This window comes from Coregonus lavaretus (genome assembly GCF_964263955.1).
Source record: "Coregonus lavaretus genome assembly, chromosome: 14".
Lineage (NCBI taxonomy): Eukaryota > Metazoa > Chordata > Actinopteri > Salmoniformes > Salmonidae > Coregonus > Coregonus lavaretus.
Window position 1 is genome coordinate 14,893,186 of NC_140001.1, and position 14,824 is coordinate 14,908,009.

Sequence of the window (14,824 nt, forward strand, 5' to 3'; positions counted from 1 at the left end):
GGCACCAGATTGCTAACATATAATGTGGCTTAGCTGATATGTAAAATACCTATTCAGGCATAAGATCTGGCATGCGTCAGCAACGTCTGAGCAGGGGAACATGACCCATGTTATAGAAATCTGGTGCCCGACTGCACAGTCGATGACATGGCATGCAACCATTGGTTGATGCATGCAACTTCAGAGCGGGGAGCGCGACCCTAGACTGCACTATTAGCTGAACCAAACCAACCGAGCCTAGGTGTACTCCGCTGGCCTGGTTAAGCATCCACCATAATTGCTGGAACTGTGCCGGAAAGGGCAATGTGAAAAGAAAATGTCCAAGCCAGTAAGGTTCGGGCGGCACCTTAAGGTGAAAAGGGTACAGGTGGGCACTAATAACCACCAGGTAGAAATAAAAACCAGAAGACCAAGTGGGCTTGTTTGAGTGGTAAGGCTAAAGCAACCAACTGCAGAAAAAAAGTTGAGGAATTAAGTCGGGGGAGGTGCATTTGTACAATAAATTGAGTGAGAGCCTCAAATATCACAGTCATTTGTATATATCAGAGATCTATATATAATGATGAGATGCTCATGTCTCTGCCCTAACAATGGGAGTCGTTGTCCCAAAGGCGGGAAGGCTGGCGACAAGCTTAGGTTCAATATAAGCCCATAGAAACACAATGGGCTTATTTTGGACAGATATTGGCAAGAGTGAAACCTCTCGCTTCGCCTCTTCCTCTCTGTATATTTACACTGTATACATGAATCACAGCGATGTTGGTTCCTGCTTCAGTCATGTTTTTGGTCACATTCGCGTGGGTCAAACAAAAACACCCTAATGATTGGTTGATAATAGAGCCTCCCACAATGCATGCGATGGGTGCAGAAATAAGTTGTTGAAGAGCAACTGTAGAAACTTGCAGTCAAAACTTCATGACCCTTAATCACATGATTCATGTAAAGTTCATATAGTCTACATGTAGGCGCAAGTCGGAAATGTTTTATCCCCATAATGCAACACACTTTGAAAGGCGGTGACCAACGATGGCCACAGACTTGACAAAAGTGATCCGCTCGAACCCGCCCATTGTTTTTGCCCCCAGGAATAGCCCTGTAGCATGATCAAGACTGATTTTTCCCATAACCTTTTCTAGTGTAAACTGACAGAAATACTTACGGTTGAACACTGTAAACAAAGTATTGTGCCCTACAATCAAGGTATTTTTAAACGAAATGTATTGTAGAAAATATATCCATATATTTACAAACATTATAAAAGAGTCACAGTTAAAAAAAAAAAAACTAAAAAGCCACAAAAGACTAAAATCACATTTCAGATTTGGCCACACAAGAATTAGGCATCATTAGCACAATAACCTTTTTATAGTGCTCCGATTTGGCACCAATGCCACAAGAAAGGTAAACACAGATATAAAATGAAAATATAAAAAAGAAACACTCAAGTGGCAGAGTTGTGGATTCAGAACCCATCATCAGACTCGCCACCCAGGCTCCCCAGAGAGCGGATCTGTTCCAGCATCGCAAACTCTGAATATAGTTTCACTTCTGAGCTCCTGACCCTACCCTGCCCCCTCCAGAAGCCTTCAACCCGAATGACCCAACAGATTCCACACGGTCACTCCTGTCACTCAGACTAGACCTTACAGAGCCGTCAACATGCCAGCCGTTACTATGGAAGCCGTCGCTGTGGATGGAGCTGTAGGCATGGGAGCAGTTGCTGTAGTTAAAACTGTAACCATGTGAGCCATGGCTATGATTGGAGCCGTTGCTATGCTTGGAGCCATTGCCATTACTGTGGTGAGAGACATTACGACCGCGGGAACCTTTGCCATAGGAACCGCTACCCTGAGAGTCATTGCTATGGGAGCCTTCGGCATACGAGTCATTGCCATGGGAGCCGTTGCTATGGATACTGTGCTCAGACCCTGACACCAGTCGCCCCTCCGGTTGTGAGGGAGAGGGAACCCTCTGCTGATTCTCTCCACCAGGCTTCTCCACACAGGGCTCACTGGCAAATTCACTAGCAGGGACAGGGGGCACTTCCTGTAGATCACCCTCTGGCGAGAACCCTCTGAGAGTGGCTGGAGCTCCGGGGGTGCATCCGTTGGGCTGGCCCTCTGATGGAGCACTGGAGCTGTCGCCTCCCTGGAAAGACAACCCAGAGAATGAGACTGAATAGGACCCAAGCTACTGACAGATATTCACCACCGACAGACTCAGAATCGACACTGCTTAACACTTGAATATCTACCAAAGAAACCCCACCCTTAACGACAATCTTAGTTCATACATACTGTACACCACCCACACCCAGACTGCACTGAGACTGTATTTACAGAGGGCGCCACATCAACCTTCTCTCTCGTGTCCTGGTCCCCTGACCCGACAAGAGGCCGTCCAACAGTGGAGGACAGCTGGGGTCGCCCGAGTGGGCCAAAGTCGGACTGGTCAATCCCTGCCATGGAGGCCAACTGGCCCAGTCTGAGAGACATAGCAGAGCATAGAGTATGTGTTAGAATACACAGGATATACACTGGAGAAGGAGGATAATCATTACACTACAAGTAACATCCCCTCACATCTAAACCCTCTAGTCTAGAAGTAAGCCTCAATATTTGTCCCATTGAGGTGAAACTCCACACATTTGAGGAGAAACTGTCTATTTATTTATTTACTGAGGAACTTAGAGAACCCGCCAATAAAATAATTAGCCAGTCACAAGGCTTACCCAGCATCCTTGAGCAGGTCCAGGAAGGCATGGAACTTGCTGAAGGAGCTCTCGATGCTGTCCAGAACCGCGTCGTCCTCCAGAACACAGGAGGGGCCAGTAGCAGGAGCATGCAGTGCCTCCGACAGGGAGAAGTTGATACTGCGCAGCCGAGCGTTCTCCAACTCATACTGAACAGACAGAGCAGTTGATCGACAATTAACACACACCCACACGATGAGAATAAAAAAAGAAGGGGCATAGGTTACATACAGTACCAGTCAAACGTTTGGACACACCTACTCATTCCAGGGTTTTTCTCAATGGTGTAAAGTACTTAAGTAAAAACTTTTACTTCACTACATTCCTAAAGAAAATATTGTACTTTTTACTCATACATTTTCCCTGACACCCAAAAGTACACATTACATTTTGAATGCTTAGCAGGATGGGAAAATTGTCAAATTTACACACTTATCAAGAGAACATCCCTGGTCATCCCTACTGCCTCTGTTCTGGCGGACTCACTAAACACAAATGCTTTATTAGTAAATTATGTCTGAGTGTTGGAGATAGCCCCTGGCTATCCATACAGTGGCTTGCGAAAGTATTCGCCCCCTTTGGCATTTTTCCTATTTTGTTGCCTTACAACCTGGGATTAAATTTTTTTTTTTTTTAAATGGGGGGTTTATATCATTTGATTTCCACAACATAAATGTGTGGAACAAAATATTTTTTTGTGTGAAACAAACAAGAAATAAGACAAAAAAAACAGAACTTGAGCATGCATAACGATTTCCACCAGTCTAATGTCCATTGCTCATGTTTCTTGGCCCAAACAAGTCTCTTCTTATTATTGGTGTCCTTTAGTAGTGGTTTCTTTGCAGCAATTCGACCTGATTCACGCAGTCTCCTCTGAACAGTTGATGTTGAGATGTCTGTTACTTGAACTCTGAAGCATTTTTGGGCTGCAATTTCTGAGGCTTGTAACACTAAGGAATTTATCCTCTGCAGCAGATGTAACTCTGGGTCTTCCTTTCCTGTGGCAGTCCTCATGAGAGCCAGTTTCATCATAGCGCTTGATGGTTTTTGCAACTGCACTTGAATAAACTTTTAAAGGTCTTGAAATGTTCCGTATTGACTGACCTTCATGTCTTAAAGTAATGATGGACTGTCATTTCTCTTTGCTTATTTGAGCTGTTCTTGCCATAATATGGACTTGGTCTTTTACCAAATAGGGCTATCTTCTGTATACCACCCCTACCTTGTCACAACACAACTGATTGGCTCAAACGCATTAAGAAGGAAATAAATTACACAAATTAACTTTTAACATGCCAAGTGCATTCCAGGTGACTACCTCATGAAGCTGGTTGAGAGAATATAATATAATATGCCATTTAGCAGACGCTTTTATCCAAAGCGACTTACATGCCAAGTGTGTGCAAAGCTGTCACCAAGGCAAAGGGTGGCTACTTTGAATAATCTTTTTTGGATTATGATTCCATGTGTTATTTAATAGTTTTGAAGTCTTCACTACTATTCTACAATGTAGAACATTTTTAAAAATAAAGAAAAACCCTTGAATGAGTAGGTGTCCAAACTTTTGACGGGTACTGTACATGTATGTAAATCATACCATCTTCTCACAAAAACTGTAGAATATTGTATACTCTGCATCTTAGTCTTACTAGTACAAAGGTTGGGATGACAGTCCGTACCTCCATGAGACAAGTGTCTGCTTTCACTCTGGCCCTCCTTTCCTCTGCTAGTCTGAGCCGACACTCCTCCAGCTCCACCTGTAGGAAAAACAGGGGAACTGCACTCCATCACTGTCAAACCAAAACAACAGTGTCTCCCTGTCAGTCAGTGGGAGAGCAAACATGCCTGGTGTTTGTGAGGCTTGTCAATCAGGATGCACCGCAGTTGGAAGTAATCCCTTTTCAAAACGCCCCTCTAAGTACAGTATGTGCACTGTGTCTGCTACCATATAGGCTTTACCTGTACACGTCTGTACTGTCTGACAGTGATCCTTTCATGAAGGCTAAGTGCCGACGGGCTTTTTGTCTCAACCGCTTCCTCCTCTCCCTCCTCCTCTGACTCAGTCTCCATTGTGACCTTGACAGTGGCAGCCCCCTGATGAAGACCATATATTTGACATCAACAGATCTATCTAGGGGACCATTGGACATGAACATATGACCACAACACAGGTCAGACACATAGGGATTACATGTGGCCAGAAAGTGTCAGAATTAGTTTAACAGTGTGTTAGACAAATAGATTGCTTACCTCAAAGCTCTGCTCTGCCACTGTATTACCTGGAGGAAGTCCTCTGTCAAGATAGGACATGAAAAGAAGAGGATATTCATCCACTCATGAAGGACAATGGAAGTTGATTTTAGTCTTTAATATTGAAATTAAGATAAATAAAGGTGTTTCATCTTGTAGGAGGAAGATTCCTGTAGTCGTTCTCCTCGACGACTGCCCTTACCTCTGTCGTCCAGCACGTTCTGCAGTGCGCCATGGGATACACCTGCTGAGGCTGGGGTGTGGCTGCTGGGCAACAACTGGACTCCGCCTACTGGCCGACGACAACCTGCGAGGACCTGGGCAGGACCATATGTGGTCAACACCAGCAGGAAATGAAATGAGGTCGGCAGTTGAAAGAATGTGATTATTAATAGAACAGAACATCACAGGGTCCACTAGTAGGGCAATTACATAGGGAAGGTTAATCACAACACGATATGAAAGTGGATACGTCACACACGTCAAACTGAAAACATTACATACACTGGTAGCAAGCAAAGAGAGAGGATGCCATAGGGAACTAACTATAAATAAGTTAATTGTTTAATTCCACAGTTAGCCAGAGTTAGTTACATGTATTTACTGTTGGTTAGCTACCGCTATTAGACTTTTAGATACCAGGTAACCGTAATGCTACTTCCTGGCTCCAGAAAGGATGTGGTGGCTCTAGTTACATTTAGCCATTTGTGACATATCCACTGTCATAGTGTATAGGACCACAGGGTGACTGTGTGTTTGGAGGCTTAGTATTGAGAGAGCCTGATGGCTAAGGGAGAGTTAACAGTGACCTGGGTTGTGTTCATTATGGCACGCAACCAGAAACAAAATGAATGTTTCTTATTGGACAAGTCTAGGTGGGCCCTCCGTGTTGCAGTCCATTGTCTTCCGTTTGGTGCCTATAATGAACACGACTGTGGGCACTTCTTCGCAAAGGTCAAAGAGAGAATGCCTTGGAATCACATACAGCATACTGAATGCAGCTCAACGGCATCTGTTCACGTTGACTGACATGGCATCCATGAACAGTGTCTTATTTATTAGATTTACAGTTTAAGAGAGAGTAGATGATCAAATGTACCTATCCTAAATGTTGCTTTTCCTCTAGCTGTATTTCCCAGTATTCTTCTCTTAAGGCTTGGAGGTTTCTGTGAGTCTTTGAGGGCCGGGGGCTTGATCCAGGAGTACTACAACATAAAACATGGAGCACATACTACTGAGAAACTACCATCATCAACCCTGAGACACTAGATACTCACACACATCTTCACACATGTATAATGCAGTATGTATTGTACCACTTTGCGTTAATCATGGACACACAGCTCCCAATGTTTCCTTTAATAGCCAGATAGGCCAGGAGCAGACATATCCATACCTGAGAGGATTGACCATTAGCATTCATGAGAACTCTTTTGATCACGGACTTCACCAGGTCATTGTCTGTGCGAGGAGGAGAGGAGTAAGAACCACTCGTGTTAAGCCTATAACAAACTCTCAAAGGAAAAAACAGCAACCGAGTAGATATGATCATTCTGATATGTCTACTTCCAAAATATACCCTTTTGACAGGTGCCGTGAGTAAAACAATCCCATCCACTCAGAGCAGTGGAAGTTGGAACTTACCCACTAAGGGGTTCCTCCTGATATCCAGGACACAGAGAGTGGTGTTGGACTTTAGAGCCTCCAGCAGAGACCGTGTCCCATCGTTGGATAAACCACACTTCTGCAGATCCACGGCTAGGAAAACAATGCAAAACTACAGTCAATACCACCCATTACAAATAAGTTTTGATATGGTGTTCCCTAATGAACACGACCCTGGATTCAAGCTCAAGGAAAGGTCCTGAAAAACGGACTTAAGAGGGTCAATGAGAGACTGAACGTGTCCTCTGACCTTTGACCCAGAGGTCCTCAGCCAGTTCCTGTGAGAGGGCGGCCGCCCCTCTGTCTCCCACCAGGGTGTTGCAGTTGAGAGTGACCCGGCGGAGGCCTCCCATGCCCTCGAATTCAGGCCTCCTGTACCTCAGAGACTCGGCCCAGGCTGCACTGTGCCTCCGCATGGCCTGATGCTGCAATGGAGGGGAGAGGTTAGTCAACTGGAGCTCACACACAACCCCAAACACCACACAATAAGGGATGCACGATTCTACCCATGCAATTGTTGAATGTGTAATGATTTCAATACAGATCTTCTGAGTCACAGATGGTAGCAAAGGAACAATGATGTACACTCAGAATACCAAACATTAGGTACACCTTCCTAATATTGATTGCACTATTTGTCTTGCCCATTCACCCTCTGAATGGCACACATACACCATCAATTTATCAATTGTGTCAAGGCTTGAAAATCCTTCTTTAACCTCTTCCCAGCCACTACACTGACTGTAGTGGATTTAACAAGTGACATCAATAAGGGATCATAGCTTTCACCTGGATTCACCTGGTCAGTCCGTCATGGAAAGAGCATGTGTTCTTAATGTTTTGTATACTCAGTGTATATAAACCCTGGATTGCTGGCCATTATGAGGCTTTGAAGCCACCGGTCAGCCATATTGGCACTCCCCAGTAGGAGCAGTCCTCCATAGGAATTAATGGAATTCTTCAATTAAATGTATTAAAAAGGACAAAATTACATGTAATAATGTTGTTGTTGTTGTTTTAGTGGAGACAGAGTAACATTAGTTCTCTAAAAATGATACTTTAAGGAAAATGTGTGCATTTGGAAAGTATTCAGACCCCTTGACTTTTTCCACATTGTTACGTTTTATTTTAAAATGGATTAAATATTTGTTTTCCCTCAATCTACACACAATACCCCATAATGACAAAGCTAAAACAGGTTTTTAGACATAAAAAAAAAAACGGAAATATGAAATTTACATAAGTATTCAGACCCTTTACTCAGTACTTTGTTGAAGCACGTCTTCTTGGGTATGACACTACAAGCTTGGGGGGGGGGGGGGGGTTCCCATTCCTCTCTGCAGATCCTCTCAAGCTCCGTCAGGTTGGATGGGGCGCGATGCTGCACAGCTATTTTCAGGTCTCTCCAGAGATGTTCGATCGGGTTCAAGTCCGGCCTCTGGCTGGGCCACTCAAGGACATTCAGAGACTTGTCCCAAAGCCACTCCTGCGTTGTCTTGTCTGTGTGATTAGGGTCATTGTCCTGTTGGAAGGTGATCCTTTGCCCGAGTCTGAGGTCCTTGAGCGCTCTGGAGCAGGTTTTAGGAGCAATTAGGGGAGAGTGCCAACCAGCAGTGCAGGCGACATAAATGGAGCACCGTGGCACACCGCGGGAGAGAAAAAGTGAGGCAGGGAGTGAGCCTACAGACGGGAACGAAGCTCCCGGGGCACGGAACTGAATACGAGGCGGCAGCCCAGAATATGGACCGAGCCAACCCTAAGTTATTTTGTTGTTTCGTTTATTTTATGTTGCCCAGTAAAGGCGTGTTTTCTGACTAGAACCTCCCTGTCTCCATCTCTGTGCGCTCAAACCCAACACCCCAAGGTTTACCACAGTATGTATGAAGGTATATACTGTATACATACACACACATTTTCCTTAAAGTATAATTTTTATATATACGCATACAGTGAGCTACGAAAGTATTGGGATAGTGACATTTTTTGTTGTTTTGCCTCTGTACTCCAGCACTTTTGAAATGATACAATGCCAATGAGGTTCAAGTGCAGACTGTTAGCTTTAATTTGAGGGTATTTACATCCATATCAGGTAAAACTTTAGTCTGTAACTTTCTCACTCATCATTATTCACGATTCATTCAGGACTATCCATAATCATGGTAGCATTAATGTAGAAGTGTTTAGAGACATATTCTAAATACTAAACTTTTGACTACTTTAATACACATAAGTGAATTTGTCCCAATACTTTTGGTCCCCTAAAATGGGTGGACTATGTAAAAAAAAAAAAAAAAGTGCTCTCATTTCTAAAGGGTCACCCAATATGGATTTAAATACCCTCAAATTAAAGCTGACAGTCTGCCATTTAACCTCAGTCATTTTATCATTTGAAATCCAAAAGTGCTGGAGTAGAGCAAAACAACAAAAAATGTGTCACTGTCCCTATACTTCTGGAGCTCACTGTATACTGAACAAAAATATAAATGCAACAATTTCAAAGATTTTACTGAGTTAAGGTTCATATAAGGAAATCAGTAAATTGAAATAAATTAATTAGTCACTAATCTATGGATTTCACATTACTGGGAATACAGATATGCATCTGTTGGTCAGATACCTTAAAAAAAAAAAAAGGGCCTCGTATCGCTGTGCACACGACGCCATACACGTGGCCTGCGGTTGTGAGGCTGGTTGGACGTACTGCTAAATTCTCAAAAACGATATTGGAGGCAGCTTATGGTAGAGAAATGAACATTCAATTCTTGGCCAACAGCTCTGGTGGACATTCCTGCGGTCACCATGCCAATTGCACACTCCCTCAAAACTTGAGACATCTGTGACATTGTGTTGTGTGACAAAACTGCACATTTGAGTGGCCTTTTATTGTCCCCAGCACAAGGTGCACCTGTGTGATGATCATGCCGTTTAATCAGCTTCTTGATATGCCACACCTGTCAGGTGGATGGATTCTCTTGGCAAAGGAGAAATGCTCACTAACAGGGATGTAAACAAATTTGTGCACCAAATGAGAGAAAGTGTTTTGTGCGTATGGAAAAATTCTGGGATCTTTTATTTCAGCTCATGAAACATTGGACCAACACTTTACATGTTGCGTTTATATATTTATATATACTGTATATTTATTTATTTCACATATCATTTAAAAGTATGCATTACATTTTAGTCATTTAGCAGACGCTCCTATCCAGAGCGACTTACAGTTAGTGAGTGCATACATAAAAAAATTTTTTTCTTCATACTGGCCCCCCGTGGGAATCGAACCCACAACCCTGGCGTTGCAAACGCCATGCTCTACCAACTGAGCTACATCCCTGCCGGCCATTCCCTCCCCTACCCTGGACGACACTGGGCCAATTGTGCGCCGCACCCTGGGTCTCCCGGTCGCGGCCGGCTACGACAGAGCCTGGATTCGATCCAGGGTCTCTAGTGGCACAGCTAGCACTGCGATGCAGTGCCGTAGACCACTGCGCCACTCGGGAGAAGACCCATTAAGGTGTCTAATAGAACAAACGTGGCAAAAAGTAATGTAGACATTAATAAATGCATTTCTACAGCCAAAATACTTTTTACAACAGTGGGGAGTGCCAAGATGGAGGCACAGTGGCTTCAACACAGCGCCCCCTATCTGTCATCTAGTGTATGTATAAATAATTGCAAAGAAAGGGTTGGTGAGAGCAAGCTCATAACAGAGGTCCAGTACCTTGATGATGTTGGCCATATGCTCTGCTCCTCTCCAGGTCAAATTGCAGCCTGTGAAATCCACTGTCTTTATAGATGGAGAGTACTTCACACTCTGGCAGATAGCTGAACATTAGAAAACACAAAATCAGACAAAACAGATAATGTGGTCATAACTTGCACACAAGAAGACATTTTCTCCTTTTCCCAGTCCTTCGTCTTACTCACCTTCTAACCCCTCGTCTGCTATAGGACAGTGAGCCAAGGAGAGATTTTCCAAAGAGACACTTTTGGCTAAACCCTGGAGTAACAACAAACTAGTATTAGTGGGTGCCCTGCAGAACCTTAAGTTGGTTCAGGTGAATGTGCCTCTGCAACTTGCTACCTTGGTAAGAGTGATAAGGTCTCTCTCTCTAAATGGAAGACCATGGAGTTGGAGGGTCTTGAGGTTTGGTGAAGCGGTCAGACACTCTCTGAGTGCTTTACACAGTTTGAACGTCATCTCCTTGGAGCGGATGGCTGGAATCTTCTTCCTATTGGCCGACCTGTACTTGTCTGAGATGGGTAAAGAGAGGAAAACAGAGACCGTACAAGGAATAAGGACAGGTTATAAAGCAAAGGGATCCTACTTCAAGTTTCAAGTTGTTTAGCCTACTTGATGTTTACCAGGCTCTCCAATGCTGAGACCGATTTGGTAGCAGCTTCTGACTGCAACATGTTGTAGCTGTTTATTGATGGTCAGAGTGTTGAGTATGGGTGTCCAATCTGTCAGTTTGAGCCGATCCCCATTAAAGTCAAGCATCCCTTGACTCAGGTTTGCCTTGACTGCTGGCAATGGGACTGAGTCCTGCATAGCGCATGCATTATCATAATATGCCTCGAAGTCTTGGGCACCTCTGCGCCGAATTTGGACAGTGTCCAACATTTCCAATCTAGTGGCAGAAAAAACAGAGTTAACTTAAAGGATGCAATATGGAGGTTTAGGAACTTGTCTGCATCAAATTGTGGCTTAAATGTTTATTTATTTAATATCATAGATAATATTAATACATTTTATTTAATGAAACTAGCTACATAAATCCTTAGGTTTAGGCAAACCAGAATGTTGAGTAAAATTACATTTAAACTTAATCTACCTGTTGTCTGTGCGGTTTGTCCTTCAGCTGCTTGAAATTTTAGACAAATTATCCACAGGAAAGTATTGTTTACTCAACTTTTTAGAGAGCTGGTAGGTATATGGTTCGGTTCAGCACAGAGGTAAAGTTTTTATATTGGATATTTGGTTCGCTCCTCAATAGCTATTGAATCAAGCATACCATGACATAGCCCTTGTTCATGACTCTCAGTTCCATTATATTACACATACTGTAAGAGTCATTGGACGAAGGCGTCTTCTGTAGGGGGGAGTTCTGTTAAGAGCCGCAACGCTCGGTCTGAACATTAACACGCAATCTCTTGCGGTACGGTTTTGGAAGCATAAGGACCTTATCTTTCATATCAGCGAGAAATTATTTTCAAAACACTAAAAGGTTAAATTGATACACACCTTTTATAGGGTTAGTGTTCCCACATGGCCATATTTCCATGTTACAGCGCTTTATGGAAACCAGACGGAAGACAGAGTGGACTGACTACCTGTACTAATTAGCTATCTGCGTCTCAGAACACCTGTGTGTAAACGGAAGATAGACGCAACAAACGTGTTGTCACTGAAAAATACTGTCGGCTGCAAGTGTGTTATAACCGTGTACAGGAAGTGTGTATTTTGCGTTTGTGAAATTATTTTGATGTGATATGAAAGCAGAGGGATTTATGTTTCTAGAACCGTACTGCAATTTATAATAAATTCACTTTTAGGTGGAGTAGTTGGCTGTTTTGGCTTCCAGAGCCAATTCGCCCTTTAAACAGAACATGTAAGGTCCTTGGACTAAGGAGTAATGTTAGGCTTCTTTAGTCCAATATTGGGCTAGCCATGACAATGATATTCTGAATGAGGGGAGGGTGGAGAACAATTTACACTTTCTTTGTGTGAATTTTTCAATTTAAAAAAAATGTTTTATTCGGATTTCAATCTTCAAAAAAGGTGTGGATTGTTCTCCATCCTCCCCTTGATTCAGAATATACCATTTTCATTGTCATGGAATGCTTAGTTCAATAGTTATTGGTGAGAGAGAACAGAATATCCAATATAAAACTAACTGAACCATATACCGGCTCTCTAAAAAGTTGGTTTAACAATACTTTCCTGTGGAAATGTTGTCTGAGATTTCGAGCAGTTGAAGGACAACCCACACAGACAACCGGTAGAGTAAGTTTACATGTGATTTTATTCAACATTCTGGCTTGCAAGGAAAATGGCATATTATATTATTAAAATGTATGTAGCACTAAAAGAGAATTACTACTTTATATAACAACTTTATAAGATAAAGAATATTATAAGGTGGAGCACATTGAGAAATGGTTGGAGCTTAAGTAAATGAATGTCAAGAACAATAGCCTACTGGTAAAAAATACACAATTAAATGTTAAATAAATCATTATTTTGATTGTATGATTCTTGTTTATTTACTGGTGCTATTGTTCAAGGATAAAATTTTGAAATGTAATGTTTAATAAAAGTCACTGTATTTGTGTTGTATTGCACAAACAAATTGCACTGTACAGGAAAAACGATTGATTGTGTATCCATAAAACCAGGGTCCAGTCTACTCACTAGAGTCAGTAGAATACAAATCAGATGAGTTTGAACAAACAGCTAGGTCATAGGAAGTGTTGCTGGACTTTACTGTGGTTAAACAGCTTAAGAATGGGGTGCCTGGACACTCTACAGTACAAATATAGCACTGTACAGGAAAAAAACTAATATTTGTGCCGATGTAAAAGTGGGTGTGGAGTACTTAGTAGGGTTTGTAGAATCTATATATGGTGTCATTTCATGGGGCTCTGAGTAATACGGAGTGTTGCTGGCCTTTTACTACGCCCATTACATTAATGGTAACGGGCGTAGTAGACAACATATTGGCTTATAGAGAATATATAGATTCTACAGACCCTACTGAATACTCCCCACCCTACTTTTAGATCGGCACCCAAAATAGTTTTTGCTCTATAAGCCAATATGTATTCCATTTACAGTGATTTGCATTGTGGCCAATGGAATGGTTGGAGTAAAAGTTCAGTAACACTCCGTATTATTCAGAGCACCATGAAATGACACCATATATACATTCTACAGACCCTACGGAGTATTCCCTACAATACTTTTACTGCGGCACCCTGAATAGTTTTTGCTCTAAAAGCCTATATGTATTCAATATACAGTGATTCGCATTGGGGGCATTTAATTGACCTTTGAACATGTTTTAAAACCCAAATGTAATGCAAATGTCACTTAAATATGAACAAATATGAATCATTGTTAATGTGTACACAATTATTTTTCATATATATCATGACTACAGGTTATTGTCACCTTTCTACTATTACCTTGGGACTTTTATTGTGAAGATATCCGAAATTCTGTGACTTTTTTAATGTTACTGATGTAGCTAGCTTATAGCTAATTAACTTGCAAGTGGGCTAACTGGCTAATAATAACTAGCTAGTTAGCTAAATAAAATACATCAACCTTGGCTAGCAGCACATTGTAGAGTACACAGGCTGGTGGTAGCTGGCTACGTTAACGTTACAACACAGATAGCCTTTGGTTACAAGCTTCAGTTCAGATGAGATGCCATCCAACGTTACTACTAGTCGCTAGCCATGACAGCTTGCTTGCTTGCTAATGTTAGCTAGCTGCAGAGTAGATAGTGAACAGTTAGCCAGCTATGGCCCCAGTTAAACCACAAGCTATCACTCGTAAACATACATTCACATTTCATTGTTGTAATGTCTTATGATTATAAAGCTAGCTACCAAGATACACAACATGCAACAACTCACCTGTTAGTTTCTCTAGGTGTTATTGTTTCCTTGGTTTCCTAACCGCGCCAACAGTCAAGACCGTGCAAACCCACCTCTGTTCCGCCAGCAAGAATAACGGCTGGTGTACATAAGCAAGACCTAGCAAGAATAAGACCGTGACCTCGGCGATTTTCTTTCAAAATAAAAGTCCCGCAATGACGATGGCAAAAAAGAATACAAATGGTCGAAATTCGTAACATTTTATGAAGAAATGTTAGCAGACTTGGAATATTGTTTAACAATATAAAAAAAAGAATAACGTTAATCGCTTTTATAGCACAAATAATATTATAGCATTTACATTGTTGTTAACAGCATTAAAAAGTAATGATCACTGAACAAAAATATAAACACAAAATGTTGGTCCCATGTTTCATGAGTTGAAATAAAAGATCCCAGAAATGTTCCATATGCACAAAAAGCTTATTTCTCTCAAATGTTGTGCACAAATTTGTTTACATCCCTGTTAGTGAGCATTTCTCATTTGCCAAG

General features: G+C 42.1%; 1 protein-coding gene across 1 annotated transcript; it reads right to left on the reverse strand.

The window, feature by feature from the left end:
- Window positions 1–1,208: 1,208 nt before the first annotated feature.
- Window positions 1,209–14,394, reverse strand: cep78 (centrosomal protein 78). Its single transcript, XM_084176544.1, has 16 exons — window positions 14,312–14,394; window positions 11,033–11,298; window positions 10,752–10,921; window positions 10,595–10,667; window positions 10,389–10,492; window positions 6,918–7,092; window positions 6,647–6,760; window positions 6,399–6,463; window positions 6,102–6,207; window positions 5,205–5,319; window positions 5,003–5,045; window positions 4,712–4,846; window positions 4,432–4,509; window positions 2,732–2,901; window positions 2,358–2,484; window positions 1,209–2,148 (listed from the first exon to the last, which is right to left on the reverse strand). Exons 2-16 carry the CDS (start codon window positions 11,289–11,291, stop codon window positions 1,543–1,545), a joined length of 2,340 nt encoding a protein of 779 aa, XP_084032670.1. The 5' UTR covers window positions 11,292–11,298; window positions 14,312–14,394; the 3' UTR covers window positions 1,209–1,542.
- Between the last annotated feature and the right edge of the window lie 430 nt (window positions 14,395–14,824).

What these genes read in the sequence shown, in the direction of transcription:
- cep78 (XM_084176544.1), bottom strand. Translation starts at nt 11,291, where the DNA reads ATGTTGGACACTGTCCAAATTCGGCGCAGAGGTGCCCAAGACTTCGAG. An exon ending in GAACGTGCTGGACGACAGAG is followed by an intron (nt 5,046 to 5,204) that starts GTAAGGGCAGTC and finishes CTATCTTGACAG; the next exon opens with AGGACTTCCTCCAGGTAATA. An exon ending in GACAGTACAGACGTGTACAG is followed by an intron (nt 4,510 to 4,711) that starts GTAAAGCCTATA and finishes TTTTTCCTACAG; the next exon opens with GTGGAGCTGGAGGAGTGTCG.